The 20,211-nt window shown below is 49.5% G+C and overlaps 1 protein-coding gene across 3 annotated transcripts in view; it reads right to left on the bottom strand.

Annotated features, from left to right (window-relative positions):
* Positions 1-1,338: 1,338 nt before the first annotated feature.
* Positions 1,339-20,211, bottom strand: part of DLST (dihydrolipoamide S-succinyltransferase) — a 20,096-nt gene continuing 1,223 nt past the window's right edge. For 2 of the 3 annotated variants that reach the window (XM_073349187.1, XM_073349189.1), the window contains exons 2-15: positions 15,950-15,983; positions 14,418-14,466; positions 13,202-13,257; positions 12,690-12,764; positions 11,586-11,641; positions 10,690-10,801; positions 9,735-9,890; positions 9,328-9,413; positions 8,389-8,486; positions 6,295-6,425; positions 5,563-5,636; positions 4,733-4,816; positions 3,527-3,694; positions 1,339-2,909 (exon numbers count right to left, since the gene is read on the bottom strand). In XM_073349187.1, coding sequence (XP_073205288.1) covers positions 2,775-2,909; positions 3,527-3,694; positions 4,733-4,816; positions 5,563-5,636; positions 6,295-6,425; positions 8,389-8,486; positions 9,328-9,413; positions 9,735-9,890; positions 10,690-10,801; positions 11,586-11,641; positions 12,690-12,764; positions 13,202-13,257; positions 14,418-14,466; positions 15,950-15,983 — 1,314 coding nt within the window. In that variant the 3' untranslated portion in view covers positions 1,339-2,774. The other variant, XM_073349190.1, reaches the window with a different exon arrangement.

Here is a 20,211-nt window from a genome sequence, read left to right as displayed (position 1 = left end):
TACCTTTGGAACTCACTCTCCACTTGGTCCAAAGGCTTTACTGAGCCTCCAGCCCAGCCCAGGGCCTATCTTTTCCCAGGATTCAGCTACACAAGTGGGGTTTGCCTTTCGTATTTTTAACTCTGTGCTTGCAGTAGGCTTGTGATATTGGACATGTTTTATAACATAACCAGATGGGCAGTTCAGTTCCACAGCAGCTCTCCCTGCAGCCATTCAACAGCACAATGGCTTCTTCTTTCTTTAGGTACAAGGAGAAATATTTTGTACCTCATGGCTATTTTTCCAAATGAACATGAGCTTTCCTGAGTCTGCACAAGCCAGAGTCCATCACCAAAGAAAGCAGACTTGACTCACAGGACCTGGCAGCACAGAGAGCTTTTAGCTACAGCCAGGAGCTTGTTGCCTCTCCTTAGTGCCATTGCTGTAGATACAACTGAATTCTTTAGTAGAAGAGGCTGCTCTATGCTCACAGCTGTGAAACGGGCAAGTAAAAGCAACTGCTAGGGATCTATACAGCACCCTCCCAGCAAGGGCTGATGCAATCCGTGGCCAGGAGCTGTCTGCGAAGGTTCTGAGGGCTAGGGCTTCTCCCTTGGGTGATAATGTCACACCAAGGCAGACTGTCATGTCTGAGATTCAGCTTCTGGTTTTAGTTTCTTCATTTTATTCTTTTACCCTTCATTCTATCCTCCTCTGCGAACCTAAATGGTCCTCTACCCGCTCAGTGGGAGCACCCTGAAAAGAGCAAATTAATGGCACCGCCATGCTAGAGCTTAACTTCTCAGACTTTCCCCAAAAGCCCATAGCTCCAGCTCCCTCATTGCTTTGGAAACGCTGCTCCGCACAGCCATCATTTGTCAATATCCTGCCAGTACTGGGCTGTCAGAATGATCAGTTTTCTACCTGCAGTGGTCCCAGTGTCACAGAGTAGGAAAGGGATAATCCCTCTTTGTTACATTAGACCTCTGCATTTGCAGCCTAAAATGACACTGCAACCATAACTCCCTGCAAGTTCCTGTCTAGTTGGGGTTTGACTGAACAGGGGTCTTGGACCCCTAACAGTCAATCATGGAACCAAACAAGCACCTGTGTTTCTCATTCCCATAGCAGAAACAGGCAAAGCTCTGAACTTGCCACAGCAGCAGAGATAGTCAAGCTAATGCCCATGGCATGATGAGAAACAAGAGTTGATGCTGCTACAGACAGGCAAATAGAGCTGCACATCTGACCCGGTGATCGGAGAAACCCCACTACATGACGAGTGAGGGAGCCAGCTGAGGTGGCCACTCTAGGCTATGTACCCCTCCCCCCCACCTAAGCCCTCAGACAAAAACAGGCTTGCAGAGTTAATGAATTTATTCCCTTGACAAAAAAAGGCCATAAGAGGGACCTGGTGCAGAGAATGCAGTCAGAAAAATCTTGCCTCAACTTCCATCATCACAGTGGTGGCAAATGCCCTGGTGCAGGGCCCAGCACCAGATTCCCCTCTGTGGGGACTACTCTTCCCATGGTCTTCCAGCTAGTTTCTTGCACCAAGTCAGGGACACAGATTCAAAACCCAGCGCCAGCATGTACACACTCCTGCTCCCCTTCCCCACCCCGCTACACCCCACCATTAGATCATTTCCCTGGTTTATGTCTTTAAAACCCATTGCGTTAAATACTTTAATTACAAGTTGTGTAGGGGGTGAGAGTAATAGACCTGGCAGGGACTCCAAGAGCCCCTCGCTCACCGCTACATATGCATGCTATGTACTAAGGATATGCCCCCACATACCAGCAGCCTGGGGCTAGGATGCAGGGGCCCTTTTCCTAGCTGTCTCACAGCAGGGGGCAGGCCAGGCCATTGCAGACAGGAAGCTGATGGTTTCACCCATCAACACTGGGCTGTAATTCAAAGGCAGCTGCAGGGGGGTATTTCTTATCCTAACTGCTGACAGGTTGTGGCCTAAGCCAAGGGTGGCCCACAGGGTGCAGCAGGGAATGGAGCTGCCTCCCCTGGTGGAGGTTGCTGACCCTGCCCTGCCAGACATCAGACATTCACACCATGTAGACCGGGCCAGAGAAAATGAACCAAACCTCAACACAGAAGAGGGTGGGAGGGGCTATTTCTACCTTCCTGCCAGGGAAGGGAGGGAAACAGGTGCCTGAATTCTAATGGATGCGCCTCAGCTGCTAGTTTGAGGAGCAGGAGACAGCAGGGGAGGCAGACAGCCCTGGCAGTGTCCATGCCCCTGAGATCACCAGAACAGGGGGGAATGCAGGGGTGCGATCAAACCCTGCTACAAAGTCACCCCGGGGATCCCAGGCTGGCTTTGTGGGGTGGATGAGAGTGGGGGGTTTTCAAGTGGCAGGGACACACAAGGGCCTTTCCCTCCCTCCCAGTGCTGGAAGTAAACTTGAATTGGCACAGGAGCTGCTGGGGAAGGGCACCCTAGTGCAGTAGCAGGCTGCTTCTGCTGGAGGTGAGGTGCGCTCAGGTGCACGGGGAAGGAGGGGAAGGCGAGAGAGAGGCTACATAGGTGGTTCAGGAGAGCCCATGCCATTTGGTAGTTTGCCCAATGGATAACAGCCCAAGGGAGAAACTGAACCATCTCTCAAGGTAACAGGAAAGGAGGTAGGAGCTAACTCCAGAGTTCCCTTCAAGACCCCTCCTGACACAGGGGTGGGGAGGAGACTGGAATGAACTCCTGCTGGTTCCTGAATGCCCTATATTACCCCTGCTGGTGCCGCGTCCCTGCCCTGGTTGGCTTGTATGGGGTTAAGGCTGTGCTCTAGAGGTCCAGCAGCATCACGCGGGGATCCTCCACCACAGCCTTGATCTTGCGCAGGAAAGTCACTGCCTCTCTGCCATCAATCAGCCGATGATCGTAAGTCAGCGCCACATACATCATGGGCCGCACCTCAACCTGAGGAGGAGAAATGGAGCGAATGAGCTCAGCCCTGCCTCTCCTGTATGGGCTTCCATCCCACTTGAGAAAGACCCAGCTGTTCCTGCCCTGCATGATAGGGAGGGGGTGTAGCAAGATCACCTGCTCAGCAAGGTTTTTGCTTCTCCAGGAGAGAAGAGACAACAGCAAGCTGACAGGGCTCAGCTCTGCACCTTCCTTAAGTCATACACTAACTAAGCACAAGCTCTGGGTGGGGTTTTGCCAGGTACCAGGATATGCTGTTCAGGAGGGGAGCTAATGTCTGGCCTGGAGACTGAAGGCACTCTCTCCAACAACATTAAGGGGATCCAGGAAATCCCTTTGCCAGCCACTGCATTGTGCATTGCTACCCACTGCCCCAGCGTGGAGGGGTGAGGGCTTGTCTGGGCCCCAACACCATGAATTAGCCCTATCGCCAACACAGACTGCTTAGAACCCTTTACAGGTCCCACTTAAGTAACTTTGCAAGAGGAAAGCCTTCTAGGAGGGCTTCCTCCACCCCATCTGGTGCAGCTACGACCAGGGTCCCCTCTGCCCATTTAACTACACTGAATACAGCCCTTTGGAGCCTTCCATGCAGCTGCACCTACACCTACTTTGCCTCCAACAGCAACAGGCCTGTCAAAGATGCCATGCATGCCCAGTATGGCAGACTGGGGAGGGTTGATGATGGGCGTCCCGAAGAGGGACCCAAAGACCCCTCCATTGCTGATTGTGAAGGTGCCCCCATCCATGTCCTCAATAGCCAGCTCATTCTTTCGGGCCTGAAACAAGAAGAACAGGATCTTAGAAAGCAGCTCAAACCGAAGGCACCCAGGACACCAAAGAGGAGCAAAGAGACAGACTGGAGGTACTTGCTCCTCACTTGCTACATTCACAGGGTGTGACCTTTTCTGAAAACTCCCCACAAGCAACAGGTGATGGAAAGAACTTCACTTGCCAGTTCAGATTTGCTAGTGTAAATGTTTAGATGGGGTTACTTTCAAATATGGGCTCTGTCGCTTTAACATTATGGTTTAGCGAGATGCTGACACCACCTCAGCCAGTAAAGACAGTCAGACGGGTAGAGAGGAGGGGAGAATGCAGATTGAGAGGCAGTGACAAGTTCATAAGGCAGTGGTAGTACACCAGTGTGCAGGGGAGGCACTGAACTGTACTGGAACTTTCAATATGGTCCCACAGTTTGAACAGCTCCATGTCTCAGCTAATCAGGGGTCCATCTGCCGATCAGCTGAATCAGAGACACGGCACGACTGACAGACCACAAGGGACTGACAGTCACTAAAATTAGGAGCAGGTTATTGTCTTCTTCCTCTAGTAGAAGCACTTACAAGGTTTATCCCTTACTTTCACTGAGTTCCACCATTTGATTTGTGATAAGATTCTCTTGCCTTGATTTCCAGTAATCCTCTCAGCTGGGGAATTACCTGCCTCCAAAGAGGTAAACAAGCTTTGATCTTAAGGAGAGGTAATGGGAGTAGGGGGATAGCAAGAGCCCAAGCATGCTTGGGAGTCTCAGTTAAAAGGGAAAGACTTAGAGGGATGTGTCCCCTAAGAAGAGGTCACAGGTAGGGCTGGCACCTAGTACAATGCACAGAAGATGCCTAAAGATAGGCAGAAAGTTAGAAGGGCCAAAGGTGAACCCGCACACAGAGTGAACCCACTTGTGCACAGCAAGCAGTCCCTGTCAGAAATCAATGCTGCTTCTGCCACGGATTGAGCTGGCTGCTCATTTCTTCCCTTCTGCGCCCCTCTCAGAAAGCCATGGCCAGCACACCCCCTACAGTCCCATCTCCTGTTACCTTCTCCCCTAGCTCGTTGATGGTTCGCTCAATGTCAGCAAAGTTCATAGTTTCTACATTCCTGATGACAGGGACCACGAGACCCTGTGAGGGAGCAAAGAGCCCAGTCAGAGTCAAATGTAGCAGCAAACAGGTGCATCTGAGCACAAAGACATGGGGAACCTGGTCTCAGGCAAAGGAAGTTACCACTGGAGTACACTCAACTTCCTGCCCTTCTGAACAGGAGAGATGGGAACATGAAGAGCAGAGCACGTCATTTACTCTTCCTCCCGTCACAAATCCAGAACTTCAACATCAGGCAACATTCTACCTCCCAAACTAGAGACAGCAGATCCACCATCCGACCTGGGGAGGGACTCCTCTCCTCCCTCCTTGGATGCATGCAGCACCCCGTCTCAGGGCCAACTAGGTCTGAAGTGGCAGTGTCCACCTGGGTGTTGTCCAGGGTTTACAGAGGCAGTAGTTTAGTATAGCAGGGCAGGCAACTATCTGCACTGCTCTGTGGGTTGAAGGTTGGTCTCTAAAAAATGAAGCCAGGACACACCATTTCCCCCACTCCCAGGTGTGCTCATACCAGTGAGCCCACGACAGGGCCACCAACTTGGACTTTCCCAATAACCCATAAGAGCTGTGGTGGCCTTGTCCCCTGCCAGCTGGGCCAGTGGCTCGAGGCTCTCTTGCTGCAGGACCAGATGTGTTGGGCATCGGAGTTTCACGTGAGTAGCTTTTGCCATCCTAGAGTGCCATGGCTCCGTTTGCTTAGCTAACTGTATCACCCCTGCAGAACTAGGGCTGCAGTCTGGGCCAGGTAAAGAGCCCACAGGGCATACCCTGGAAGTTGCCACTGCAACACTGATATCCACATAGTCCCTGTACACCATCTCTTTGGTTGTGTCATCAATCACTAGGAGAGAGAGGAAAACAAACAGTTACACAGAGAAAGCCCAAGAGCCAGGACTCTGCAGTCATGAAGGGCCGGAAGTAGTCACACACCAACAGCAACTTGCTCATCTCTCATTTCGATGCTTTTAAATGTAGTGCCAAGGGACCGTTAAGCCCCACTGCCTCTTAAGGGAAGCACCAGCACAGAGGTAAAGCTGGCTGGAGAGAGGGGGAGCTGGCTAGGATCAGCTCACTCCCCTGGGACATCCAACCTCCCCGATGTGTTCCTCTCCCTTCATAGGCACAACTGATCCCCCAGGAGACACCTCTTAAGGGCCTGCCCTCCCCACACAATAGCCATTCCAGTGAAATATAGTAGGATATGTCCTCTACCAATGAGCAGCGCTGTGTTGCGATGCACCTTAATATACACGGCACCCACCCCGTCAGTCTTGAAAGCTCCTGCCTGAGTCACTGTGAAGGGGCCTTCCCAGCACGCTGGCTCCTTCCTGCATAAGTGAAACCACCTAGACTAATTACAGCCCAGAAGTATTCACAGCCTCTCCCTCTTCCCTATCTTTCACATGTGGGGATGTGGACCTCTGGAGCCTTTAGCTCCCTATAGGCTTAGCCACATGCTTCAGGAAGCCCCTTGTCTCCACACAGGCTGGCACACTCACCAGCATTCACGATGGGCTGCTCCTGCAAGGCAAAGGCTGCAGCTTTCACAAAGGCTGACATAAAGCCTAGTTTCAGGTTGTGCTTCTTCTGGAAGGAATCTCTGTGCCGGGCTCTCATCTCCTGGATGTTACTGCAAAAAAAAAAAAAAAAAAAAAGACAACCATTACCACCAGGAATGGAGGGGTGAAGGGGAAAAGAGATTACTCACTTCTTCCATAACTGAAATTTCCTGTGTCAACAAACCTGCAACAACAAGTGTTCTATCCCAAAGCTGCTGAAAAATTCTGCCCCAAGTAACAGACTGGGCAACTTTTAGCTTGTTTCAAGATTGCTGTCAGAGAAGCTGCTTTAGGAACCCCTCCAGAGCCAGAAATCCAATAAAACCAGACGAAGCAGCGTAGCTCTGCTGTAGTTCCAAGGATGCACTGCCTGGCAGGAATGTGCTGTGCCCCAGATCTGTCAGAGCTCCAGGGCTGGTGTTACACAGAGCCGAGTCTTTGGCATCACAACCACTATCCAGTGTCTGGTGCTTTGGGCAGCATTTACAGGTGAACTGTGTGCTCATTCTCCAGGGGCTGCCCAGCAAATACTGTGGGGTGGGAGTGCCAAGGGTGAAGGGACAGAGAAGACTCAGCAGTGAAGCAGAAAAAAAGGAGCTTCAGTGCTGGTTTCAGGGGCAGCCCACATGTTGCTGCTCCAAGACCTGGCCCTCTTGCTCGGTGCTGACAGGCTGTATGCACATGAGATTTTGATCCCCCCCAGCAAGAGGCCTTCTCAAAATGCCACAGAGATGGCCTGAGCGCTGAGCACAGTGTCTGCTCTCCCCATCATGGAAGTAGCTAGTCCCCTCAGTCCCATAACTGGAATACAGACCAGTTACACAAACTGCACCGAGCAGCATAGCCTCAGCTCTGCCCATCCTGGGCTAACACCAGATACTTTGGAATTGTACCCCCTGCCCTGCCCCCTCTACGGACCATGTGTCTTTGAAGAGGCAGTTTTAGCAGGAGGTGGGGGTGGGGGCTCAATGGGATTAGAATGTTTGTTTTCCTGCACCTAACCTTGTTTAGGGCTAGGATTACTGCCCAAAGTCATTAGCGCCTCCCAAGACACAAGGGCTCCAGAAGCGAGGAGGAGGTTTGCTGAAAAACCGGCTCATTATGGCTTCCTCCTTTCAGACGCTGAGCCCCAGTGGGGAGCAGGAGGCCTCAGTGTAGGCCCTTGTGAGTCGGCAGCAGGGCATACAGCTAGAAAGGCAATCAATCCAAACCAGATTACTGGCTGCAACAAGAGCCCGAGGCTAGCGTAAAGCGACACCTCGATTAGCCTCGGAGAGGAGATAAAGCTGCAGCACTTCCCCTCCAATCAAGACTATTTTGCCAACCTTATCGTTCTGAGCCCCAAATATTTACATGTTTTGTCTTAAGAAGCAGAGTAGGATTTCACAGGGCAATTCAATTTGGGCACAATTTCCCTTAATGCACTGAAATCTAAGCTGCCCACCCTCCAAGCCCATTAGTATGGTTGGCCCATGAGCACTTGGTGCAAGTCAAGAGAATCCCCACTGACTGAAAGAGATAGGGAAGGGATGCTGACCATCTTGGAACGCTGCTCCACAAGACTGCCAGATCTGCTCTCTGCGAAGTGCACAGCTGGGGGGATGCCCACACCTGTAGGGTGAGCTTCTTGGACCTTACCTGTCCTAAGGTGACTCACATTCCAGTCTCCCCAGCAGTCACCTTAAGGGTTAAGAGGAAGCAGGAGACAGTCTTCATGTCGCCAGTAGCCAGAACACAAGCTGCTCCAGCTTTTCCAGCTCAGCACTACCCAGTCCTCAACCAAGAGCTTCACAGACGAGACCCCATGAAGTCCCAAGGACCTTGAGTGAACTACACACCCGATCCTGGGACATCAGGATGGCCTGGAGAAACCTGCCCAGATGAGTGCAGTGAGAAACCTGACCACAGAAGCCCCAAAGTAACATTGCCCCAGCCTGCCCAAAAAGCGTGACCAGCGAGGTCCTTGCTGCTGGTTTGGATGCAATGAGGGAGGGGCCTCACCTTGCTGGGCAGAGGGAAGAGCATGGTCCTCACCTCATATCAATCTCATTGAAAGTGGTCAGCATGGCACATGTATTCTGAGCCTCTTTCAGGCGCTGAGCAATGCGCTGACGCATCCTGTTCATTTTCACCTGAAATTGAAGAGACAGAGTAAGAGCAGCAGAGCAGCCATAGGGTTAATAGAAAGGGGAGATGGCAGAGGAAAACCACAGGGCCCTCAGTCTTCCCTCCTGATGATTAGCAGCCTGTGCCTTGGGCTGAGCTGTTTACTTGGTCACTCTGGACAGCGTGAGGTGGACCCATTACCTACACTTCAGTGGGCCCAGAGAGCTGCCACAAGGTCACTAGAGAGGCTTCCCAGCTCAGGAAATGGTTTGATTGAAAAACAGAACTGAATCATGACAAAGGCAGAATGTGGCACAGATCTGTGCCCCCCCGAAGCTCTGCTGAAGAGAAAGTTCCAGAGGCAGACCTGGTGGGTGGGCTAGCGTGATAACAGTAGCCTGCAGAGAAAACCACAGACCGTCCTGAGACGTTATAGTTTGGGCAGCTCGGCCACATTCCCTTGAGGTTTCACACCTACGGCCCTGGCAGCAGCAGCATTGCCTGATCTCTGCTGAGGACACGTGGGCAGCACAAAACCAGCCATTACCTAGTAGCGACACATCATATCCTGATATTCCCTTTTCCTGTCTAGAAGCCCTTACCCCTAAGGTAGCTGAGAGCAGGCCCTTCCTTAACCTCACCCTCAAAACTGCCTAGCCCCTACAGAGCAACTGGGCCAGAGCATTTCCCCAGCCACTACAACCCTTAATTGATCTGTGTGTGAACATTCTCCTCCCAATGCACCTGGGCATGATCTTACCCACACAGTTTAGACAGGCTCCTCAAGGTTTACTCCAGAGAAAGGTCCTCGCCTCTGTTACCCAGCAAGGAAGGCACTTTGAGAAGCCCTGGTCCCTTGAACCTTACCCTATGTTCTGATCTGGCACCTTTGCTGGCCCCTGGCTCCACACCAGGAGCTGCCACTGGAGCTGCAGTCGGCTTCACCGCAGACACTGAGAGCAGAGAATACATATGTCAAGATGGGATCTTAAAACAGGGTTAGCCAGGTCCCTGCCAATAACAGCTTGATTATAGGCCCCTCCAAGCCTCGTGTTCAAGAAACAGGATATGTAAGCAGTGAACCATGGCCTGTGATTATGAGGTGAGCAGGCTCCAGGCTGACTGGAGATTTCAGACCTGGAGCGTACAGGGCAGCAAAGTAGAGAAGTTTCCATCTCAAACTTCAAGATTATTTTGCTGCCCTTAACTTTATTTCCTCTCCCCCTGAAAGGCAGGGTTTGCAAAAAGAGGACTGAACAAGGCTGCAGCCTCACCAGGTTTGGTATCAATGGGCTGTGTTGACACAGGGGGCACTGGAGGCATCGTAGTGGGGATTGGCTCTGCAGGGGGAGCAACAGCAGCAGCCACAGGCTCAGGTGCAGGGGCTGCAGCAGGAGGGGCCACTGCTGGTTTGGCCTTGGTGGGAGCAGCTGAAAGACAGAAATGAATAATAATTGTAAGTGCAGTTGCAGTCTGGAACGTGAGACAGCCATGTCCAGGCTCTCACCTGCCCGCATCTGGCCAGTTATTAACATTCACCCTTCCGATTCTCGGAGTGCATTTCAGTGTTATAAAAACTAGAGGATGCTCCTTTCAGCTCAGGAACTACTAAGGGGATCCCAGGCTGAAGCTGGGGCCTCAAATATTTATGGTACAGTAATGCTCAGAGGTTCCCTATACCACAGGGCAGAGAGTTCCACAACCTAATTATGTTTTCAACCTATTTAAATTTGCTTCTTTTAACCTAACTGAGTGTTCTTAGTTTTGTATTAAAAGACAGGGGAGACAGTAACTACTTCTTCGTCTGCAGGAGACTGATCTTTACCATATAAATGTATTCTCTTCTCCCTTTATTCTCCTTTCCACCTAGAGTCTACTAATCTCCAGCCTATGCACAAACAACACAGGACTCCCATTGCCCTTCTCCATTTCCACTCTCCACTGGAGAACCCAGGAGGGGACATCACTTCAGAGAATGACCATGATACTATATATCCCCTTCACAATGCAACGTGCATCTCAAAGTGTCACTGCACAGTCTCACACACTACCTGTCCAATGCATGGGTCTTATCACTGCACAGGAGATGGAATACCGAAGAGAGCTGGTTCGGAGTTCTTGGGTAGGGGAGCGTTAAGGGGATTCTAATGTCTCACTTCCTGCCCCGTCCATCCCCAGGGAGCTGACAAAGACAGAAAACTCTGGACTTAATACATGTTCCTGACTTACCTCCACTTTTCCTGAGTTTGAACAGAGGGGTCCCTCCTTCCACTTTCCCCCCATCAGGTACTAGAAGGGCTTCAATCACGCCAGCTGCCGGGGATGGAACCTGCACTGATGTCTGCAAAACGGAGAGGAGTAAAATCCCCCCTGGACATTGAAAGTGAACAGATATCCAAGTAGGAGACTCTTGTCTCTAACAGGGGGCATGAAGGGGAGATGTCCTGTGTTCCAGATTTCACACCACGAGGGGAACCAGAGCTTTGCATTGCCCCTTTTGCACAGGCACCATCTCACCTTTTAAAAAAAAAACAAAAAACTGCTGCTATTTTTAACCTTTAAAAGAAGCCAGCAGCATAAAAGCCTGATCCACTTGCCTCATTACAAAGGGAACAGCATGAAATGGGGCTGAAGTACAGCAAGCTGCCTTCCTGGCAATGACACAGGAAACACAGCTCCCAGGGATTAGGGGCAAGCAAGCAAGCACTTTAAAATAAAATAGTCGGAGGAAAATTCTTTTAAAAATTATTCTAGGTAACTTAAGAGCCGAAGTGACACACTTAAACTAGCCATTTTTCTAAGATCTGAACTTACCCTACAGTCTCTGATTTCTCCTGTATTTAAATAAAAGCAGATTTCTTAAGTCCTGCTATGTAGACTGGAGTACCTGATGGGAAGTATCAGTAAAATGGCAGCCCCCACTGACAGACACCAGCACCATCAAATGACCAGAGAGAAGAGAAACTAGCAAGGATTTCACGAATTTAAGATACAGTCAGCGTTAATACTAAAGAACTGAAGGTTTTAAACTGTGAAAGGACCAGTGGCACAGGCAGGGCCTGTAGTCTTGTGGAACACAGACCTGGGAAAGGGAGCAGAAGGGGGCCAGTACAGAACACTCCTACCTTGTCTGTTTCAATCTCACACACCACTTCGTCCTCTGCCACTGTGTCTCCAACAGCTGAACAACATAAGAACCACTGTGAGCACGGAGTTGTGCTCTGGCCTCCCCTTCCAACCCACAGCACAGTCTCCCAGTAATCCAGAATTTTCACACTAGACTTGCACGACCTTTCCTGGGTGAAGCTGAAGAGATCTACTGCACATTCAGGTTCTTCCTGATCCTAGTTCAGGCATCTCTCTCCCGTTTCATCCTTCTACACCAGAGGTGGGCAAACTTTTTAGCCCGAGGGCCACATCTGGGTATGGAAATTGTATGGAGGGCCATAAACGCTCATGAAATTGGGAGTTGGGGTGTGGGAGGGGGCTCCAGACTGGGGCAGAGGGTTTGGGGGGAAAGGGCTCCGGCTGACGGTGTGGACTCTGGGGTGCTGGAAGGTGGGACAGAGGGGTCTGAAGGGCAGGAGGGGGAATCAGGGCTGGGGCAGGAGGTTGGGGAGCAGGAGAGGGTTGGGGGACAGGCTCTGGGAGGCACTTACGTCAATCAGCTCCTGGAAGTAGCGGCATGTCCCCCTTCGGATCCTACGTGGAAGCGCGGCCAGGTGGGTCTATGTGCTGCCCTGTCCACAGGCACCGCCCCTGCAGCTCCCATTGGCCGTGGTTGCTGGCCAATGGGAGCTGCGGGGGTGGCGCTTGGGGCAGTGGCAGCGTTCAGAGCCCTCTGGCTGCCCCTACATGTAGGAGCCGGAGGGGGGACATGCTGCTGCTACGGGGAGCAGCACAGAGTCCGCTTCCCAGCAGGAGCTCACGGGTCAGATTAAAACATCTGAAGGGCTGGATGAGGCCCCCAGGTGGTAGTTTGCCCACCCTGTTCTACACCATGGACAGGGTGGCCCTTAGACAGGCAGTGATAGTGCCAAGAGTTCTTTGCCCCATGGAAAGTGTAGTTATCACACATGAGTTATCTGCCTCATCCTTCCCGGGCTGAAAGGCATTAAGAAGCAGAACTTCAGCCAACCAGCTACAAACTGTGCCCAGGGCTGCCCCATGGAAGCATGGAAAAAATGCAACAGCAATGCAAAGTCAATGGGGATGGGGCAACTTCTTACCTTTCTCCCACCTGACATCTCCCTCTGTGACTGATTCTGCAAATGCCGGTGTGTTAATTGTAATCACGTCATCCCCTGTGGTGGTGGAGGGAGAGAGAAAGAGAGAGAAAGCCAGCCTGGCACACACATTCAGAGCTCAGTGCACACACTCAAACACCTCTCCATTTTGGACACTGGGAATTGCCTGGAAAGGGGCAACCCAGTGGTTGTCAGATTAAGTGAGGAAGAAGGGCAACACCACACTTTTTGACAGCTAGTCACACAGAAAAGAGCTTCTCCCATGGACAGGAAGTCACACAGTACCAGAAACACCCAACACAAGAAAGCAACACACTACAATAGGGCTGAAAGCGCAAACCCAACCCCCACCACTCACCCATGGAGGACAGAGTGAAGCGTGCATAGATCAAGAGTGGAAAGGTTGGCTCAGTTGTGGCACAGGGCCACGTGAACTCCAGTCAGAGGGGAGCAGACCAATTAGCCCCACTGGTTCCTGGTTCTTAGCTACTTACTGCACACTGCTGTGATTCTGAAGTAACGGACGGAGAAGACACTGGAGGTGTTTACCCTGGAAAAACAGAGAGAGAGATGAACACAGAATGAAAAGGCCTATGGTGTGGTCAGCCCAGGCCCCCCAAGGACAGCTGAATGAGGGGCAGAGTTTACACTGGCTTGCTCCAATTGATCAGAAGGCCACTCAGCTGCCCTAATGATGCATACGCAGTTGCTCCAAGGGACATTTACGTATTGATTTACGCTGTAGTAACCCTGCTAGGCACCCAAAGGAAACTGAGCAGCCTGCTACCTTTGGGGGGCCAAGAAATCCAGGGACAACAGGCATGTACAGAATTCGATTCCAAGCATGTACCCCAGTAATGGCTGTGTTAAACAAATCAGCAGACAGAAGTCTTGGGGCTTCAGAACCTGCTAAAGAGCTGACCCATAGTCCAATCCCATACCCTTGGCTAGTGCAATAGTGATTTGTTCGTTTCTAATTTAGGAGCATCAGCACTACAAGGGGTGCTTCAAGAGTGACATTACCACAGAAAGCCTGACAGCCACAGTCAGACACTTCTGACACCCCCCTTCAAGGGGAGCCAGACATCCCAAGTGCTCTAAAGAGATGCCGCAGAAGTATCAATCTCATCAAGAGCTAACACATTTGGGAAGCAAGAGTGAACATGTTCTAGAACTACCACAGATTCTTGCAAAGCAGGTCACACAAAGTCAGCACACACGGCCCAGCGTGTAATGCTGTGGGCTCCCAGGGGACGGAGGCAGGCTGTGTCTGGGAGAAGTACCAAGACCACCCCAGCAGTGCAGACCTTGCCCTCACATTACTTGCTCCGGAACCATCCCACTTCTCTTCAAGGAGAATCTGTCTCACTGTGCTTCCAGTAGGTCCCTGCTGGGAGGCCACCACTAAATACCACAGTGATAGGCACAGCATTAGTGAGAACATGAACAGGTGGATACATGAATTATCCTCTCCCCCTCACCATTGATCTCTTCATTCTTGTCCCTTCTGTGTTTAGGTAACGTTCTCAATTCCTGGCCCCTAAAAGCCAGAGAGCACACATTTCCTGAGACTAGCCCTGAACCCCTATGATGTGCAGAGGGGTTGATGACAATTAGATCAGACACACCACCAGATTCCAGGGCTAGGGCTAGAGCAGCCCCTCCCCTTGACATGCTGCAGCAGGCCTTAGCTTTTCCATGCATACTTACACAAGCTTGCTGCTGTTGGTGTAAGCCAGCCCCTGGCTCCGAGATACACCTGCAAGGTAGAAACCACTTCAACTGAAAACCTCATTATCCTACAGGCAGCTACCCAGCCATACACCCACCACAAAGAGGAGGGTTTATAAGGTTAGAAACAACTCAAAGAGACCCTTCCAAGCATGCTCAGTGGAATCTATTCAGATGTTAATAGAGCCTAAAGAAGGCCCCATGCCATTGCTGCCCATCCTGATTGAATGTGGGGCTGCAGCTGGGACAGGGTGCAGTTGGAGGCTGTACAGAGGCCCCTCTATATCAGCTGTCCCACTCAGAGCCTGTCAGAGTATAACAGCAAGCTTTGTTTTCATTTAGATTCCTAACAAAAGAAAAAACACTCCTGCTCTGGGATCTAAGCTCCGCTGGATCATTTTTGAAGGGCAGGATATAAACCAGCAGATGTCCCAAAGCCAAAGAATTTAGGAAATGGCCAACTAGAGAGAGAAACCAAACCAAATACCCCCTGGCACGGACCTTGCCTGGGCAATGCTAAAACAGGGAGCTCCAAATAAGGATAGGACAAGAGCCCCTTGATCCCCAAGAGGCACCCACAGGAAAACCTGTGGCCCTGTGAGAAGCACAGACAGGAAGAATCTCCCATAAAGAAAATTGCTTTCTGAAAAAGCACTGGAGAGGAAGGTTGTTCCCTCCTGAATTATTTCTCAGCATTTCTTAAACCTTGTAGGCTCCACCATATTCATACACTCTCTGGTTTCAGGATGGAGACTAAGCAACCTTTATCATATACTTCTAATCCTGACCTTTGCCTCTCCTGAGATACTGGGTAATTAAGATTCTGGCCTGATCTCAGATTAAGGAGACTTGGCATAGCAATCTGAGAACATACTGATATCCTCAGAGCTATGCAAGTGCAGAAGGGAGAGATCATTTCACTGGAAAATGATTCTGAAGAGGTAAGTTGCAACTCTGGCATTCTGTTCCCTGCTAAAATATATATTCCCTTTAAAGATCAAAAGCTTGGGGTTTATGACTATAGATGCTGAGCATGTTTAACTGTTGGTCAAAGCAGAACTGGAAAAATGGAAGGGTGGACATGGACTGTGCAGTCCAGAGCAAGAGCACTTTGGGATCCAGTTCAGGCCTTCAGGAAGAGCTCTGAGGGACTCATTCACACTAGATTCTGAAAAAAATGTACTGTAAACTTTAAAATGAGCACCATTATCTCCAATGAGCTTATTTAGGAGTTACACTCAATCTCTCTGTTGCCTTTGGGAATCTTCAATTTAGTTGAATGGACTGATTATCATTTATACTAGCTCATCAGTCACCTGTGGAAACACACAACTTGTTTCACTTCTGATTTAATTTAATTTGTAACTTTATGATGATTTTTGAGGATATATTTGGCTCTGATAGCTCCAGTTTATTTCTATCAGCAGCTCTGGTTAGTTTCTCTTCCCTTTGCCTGTGCAGTTATGAAATGAAATAAAATACAAGTTGTTAATCCCAAGTGTAAGACTCACCGGACAGAGAGCGTCTCCCCAGATTACAGTTCCCCTGTCAGAGAGAAGAGGGACACTATCAGACTTGCAAACAACAGGAAGAACCAGCTCCCAAGGTTACTATGTTTTCCCCAGGATTCTGGGCTATAACCTGAACCAATAGGCGGGAGACAGTTCACATGTCCCAGTATGTGAGCATGTTATTGCATTGCAGCACACTCTAGTCTATAAGAATCTTTCAAATACTCTGACATCTATTTCCATAGAAAAGGGTCTGGGAAGCAAGAAATTAAACTCAGATTCCTTGGCTTCCACCTGCATCTCCTGCTCTTATGTCCTTGAAAAGGGATATTCACTGCCTGTGGGTAAGGAACAGGTTCCTGAAAGCCCCATGCACCTCAGATTTGCCATTGCACAATAAGGCAACTTGTAGCGATGTTAGAATTGCAGGAAGTGGCAGCTCCAAACTGTTGGCTCCCACAGCCTCAACAGCTCCAACTTTTGGTGTCCCTTTTTTTTAATTTTTAGCTAAAGAGCCTTTGGGTGAAATCCTGGCCCCACTGAAATCAAAGGCAAAACTCCCAATGACTTCAATGGTGCCAGGATCTCCCACTTTGTAACATTCCATTTAATCCCCAGTAACTCATTAGAAATTTTCCTAACTCAGGTCAACCTTATTTTTAAAACAAAAACAAATTTCAAGGTGATGTTATACAAGATCCCTGCCCTACTAAGTATTCAGAGTAGCAGCCGTGTTAGTCTGCATTCACAAAAAGAAAAGGAGTACTTGTGGTACCTTAGAAACTAACAAATTTATTTGAGCATAAGCTTTTGTGAGCTACACTCATATTCAGATAGCACCTTCCAACCTGGAGCACCCCAGAACTCCTAGAATCTATACATAAGGATCACTTCAACCACCACTGAAATGGAGCCAGCTCTGGGATGGGACATGACAAAGCATCACTTCTCATTAGTCAAGGCAGGAAATGAAAGAATTCTATTTCAGTTAAATCTCAACTTCTGAGGGAGAGGAGAGTTTGTAGATGAAACCTGCCTCCAACCTCAGCAAGACACATGATATCAGCTATAACTGGGCACTGACTCGTGGGCATTATGTCTCACATAGACATATTTCTGAAAATATTTACAGATCAGATAACACAAACTGCCAGGACTGATAAGACGTTACAGATGCTTCAGAGTCCACAGGAATTGACACTTTATAGAAGATGGAATATAAATGGAACATTTTATACTGTGAAAAACTGGCAGAATGAAATACAAGGAAACTCAGTCTGGGGCTTTGGTGACTGGAGCTCTGCAGCTTTCACAGCTTAGTCACGAGTACTCCCTTATGGATTTACAGCCTCATGTTACATGGCTCCCTAAACATTTATATACATATCTAATATATGAGCAAAGCGAGCTCCCTTCTGCCCACTGATGCCACTCTTGGGATACTTTGTGGCAGGGATAATCCTAGCAACCCCCATCAGCATTTTTGTGAAGGAACAGTTTGTGTTGTCTCAGATTCTGTAGGAGCACCAGACTCCCATGTGTGCCTGCAGAGACCCTGCACTGCTAGGATCCAGCTCACTACAAGCATAGATTTTGGGAAGCTCATGCTACAATGGGTGGTTGTGAAAAACAAAATCCACAGATGGTACTTTCCACGGGAGCTGAGTCTGTGTGTGTTCTAAGAGCTGCTGTTATGCCCAGGGAAATTCTAAAATGCTCTAGTGTAGCTGGACCACCCTACCCTAAAGAACTGAAGTCGTATGTAAGAGAAGAGGCAGAGGGCCTTATAGTGAGGGGAGAACATAAGAACGGCCATTCTGGGTCAGACCAATGGTCCATCTTGTCTTCTGACAGTGGCCAACGCCAGGTGTTTCAGAGGGATTGAACACAACAGGCAATCCTCCAATGATCCATCCCGTCATTCAGTCCCAGCTTCTGTCAGTCAGAGGCTAGGGACACCAGAGCATGGGGTTGCATCCCTGACCATCTTAGCCAATAGCCACTGATGGACCTATCCTCCATGAACTTATCTAATTCTTTTTTCATCCCCATTATAGTTTTGGCCTTCACAATATCCCCTGGCAAGAAGTTCTACAGGTTGACCATGCATTGTGTGGAGACAGGTGGGAAGACATTCTGATTCAATATGTTGAGGGTCTGTATACACTGCACTGTGTTCCTTAGGGCTTTCTTGCGTCTACCCCTCAGGGGTGGTGTTCCAGAGCACCCAGCCTATAGCGGGTGTTTGGCAGGGGAGTCATTAACAGGCAACATCCCATTTCCAGAATAAATCTGTTGGGACCGCATCTACTCTCAGGGACACTTGGCATTCATGTCTGACTGAACAACTAATGCTGACACACCCTTCACAGGAAAGTAGGGGCCTGAACAGGAAACAAGAGGTTTAGGTCTAGCACGCTGACCTTAGCACAATGGGTCTCTTAAGAGAGCCAGCCTTAATATGGAAGAGTGAACCACTAATACCTCCCCAGACCAAGCTACCAATTTATTTAATCTTTCCCTACCTCCACATAACTTCTCAGCACCGTTCAACATGATGGAACCAGTCTGACACCAGAGGCCCACCTATATGACAACCTCCTGCATCCTACCCTTTAGGAAACTGCCATGCATCACAGCCGGTTTCTGTGTCTTGCCTCGGTATTGTTACTCAAGAGATGCTAGTAATTTCTACAGCACCTTAGATGTTCATAAAACTTTACAGGCACATCACATTTGAACCCCCACCCTATGGAATACATAAACCCCAAGATGGGTATGGGCATGCTGTGTGTCTGCGAATTCCCTCTACAGTCTCCTTATTCCTACCCTGGAAACAAGAGCCAGTTCAGATAAGAGCACTGAGAGAACAGAACCACGTCAGGCAAAGCCAGTTTCATGGCCCCAAGTAGAACTTGCATTAAACTGAATCTAAGGGCTGGACAGCTTTGGAAGTGGCATGACAGGGAGATCATAGAAGAGAGGAACCAGTGAAGCAGCTATCAGCCCTGTGGAAAAGGCTGCAGCCCACACATAGGAACTGGTGGAAAAGCTGCTTACACCAGAGATGGTTGCTGCACTAACAGGCAGGGCCAGCACAACTCATTGCTGCAAACAGAAGATGCACCCAGGTCTTCCACTTTACTCACTGGTTTCAATAGTCAGTAATTACACATAGCATCAGTTAGGTAGAGTAAAAGACAGATGCTAAGATGAGATGCAGACAGTAATGCTGAGCAGATGGAAGATATTGTTACCAAACTGGCAGCTTGACCTGTTCTCTAATTCCCAGTCCATCCAATTGCCAACCTCTCCACTAACTTATTTATGACCTTTTTCTGCATGAGTCCAAAGGTCTCATTCACCTTGAATTCTGCCGCCTTCAGTGCTGTAGACTATGCTATCTTTCTTAAGATCCTCTCCTCTGTGGGCTTCTGGGGCCCTACCTGCTCAACCACTCGATAAGTGGTGGTTCTCCTCACTGTTGTGCCCAAGTGGCAGTGATCAATGCCTTTCTTTTCTTCCTCTCTCTCATCACTTGCATGTTCCCATGATTCCTATGCTGGCAACTCATCTCTCTTTTCTCCAACCCCACAGTGTTGCTTGTCTCTTCAAGTTCTCTTCCCACACGTCCTTTCTTCCTCATGTCAAAATCCAAACTTCTCTTCCTTCCCCCTTCCTCTATTCCTGCTGACCACTCCCCTATCCTCCAGTCACTCAAGCCCACAGCCCTGAGGGTCATCCTTGGCTTCTGTCCTCCACTCCTCCCATTAGACTGACTTCCATCAAATCCTGGTGCATCTCCCTCTGCATTTCCAAAAAATGCTTCTTCCTCCTTACTCCCAGTGTCAAAACTCTTTGTCTATGTCCCTATTCTCTCTTGCCTGGATGACCACCACCTCCCTGGCTTTCTCTCCTCTCCACTATATTCAACACACTAACCAAAATTATGTTCCTTGCCCAATGCTCTGATCATCTCCCACCCCAAACACATCTCCCATCTACTGTCTTCCTGGCTCATTCTACATCAAGTACAAATGCTTCGTCCTTGCTATCATCTCTCTGCCCTAACTACTCACCCATTACTGTAGTATACAATTGCCACTCCTTGTCTTCTGCTACACTTCCACTTATATTTTGCCAACTTCTCCTACCATAACATATCTTCCCACAACATTGCTTTTGGAACAGAGATCAGTCCTTGTGTGCCTGTAAAGTTTTATGAACACCTAAGGTGCTGTAGAAATTACTAGCATCTCTAG

Source organism: Lepidochelys kempii, chromosome 6 (assembly GCF_965140265.1).
Source record: "Lepidochelys kempii isolate rLepKem1 chromosome 6, rLepKem1.hap2, whole genome shotgun sequence".
Taxonomy (NCBI): domain Eukaryota; kingdom Metazoa; phylum Chordata; order Testudines; family Cheloniidae; genus Lepidochelys; species Lepidochelys kempii.
Note: the sequence above shows the minus strand (reverse complement) of the source record. Positions and strands in the feature narration are given on the sequence as shown.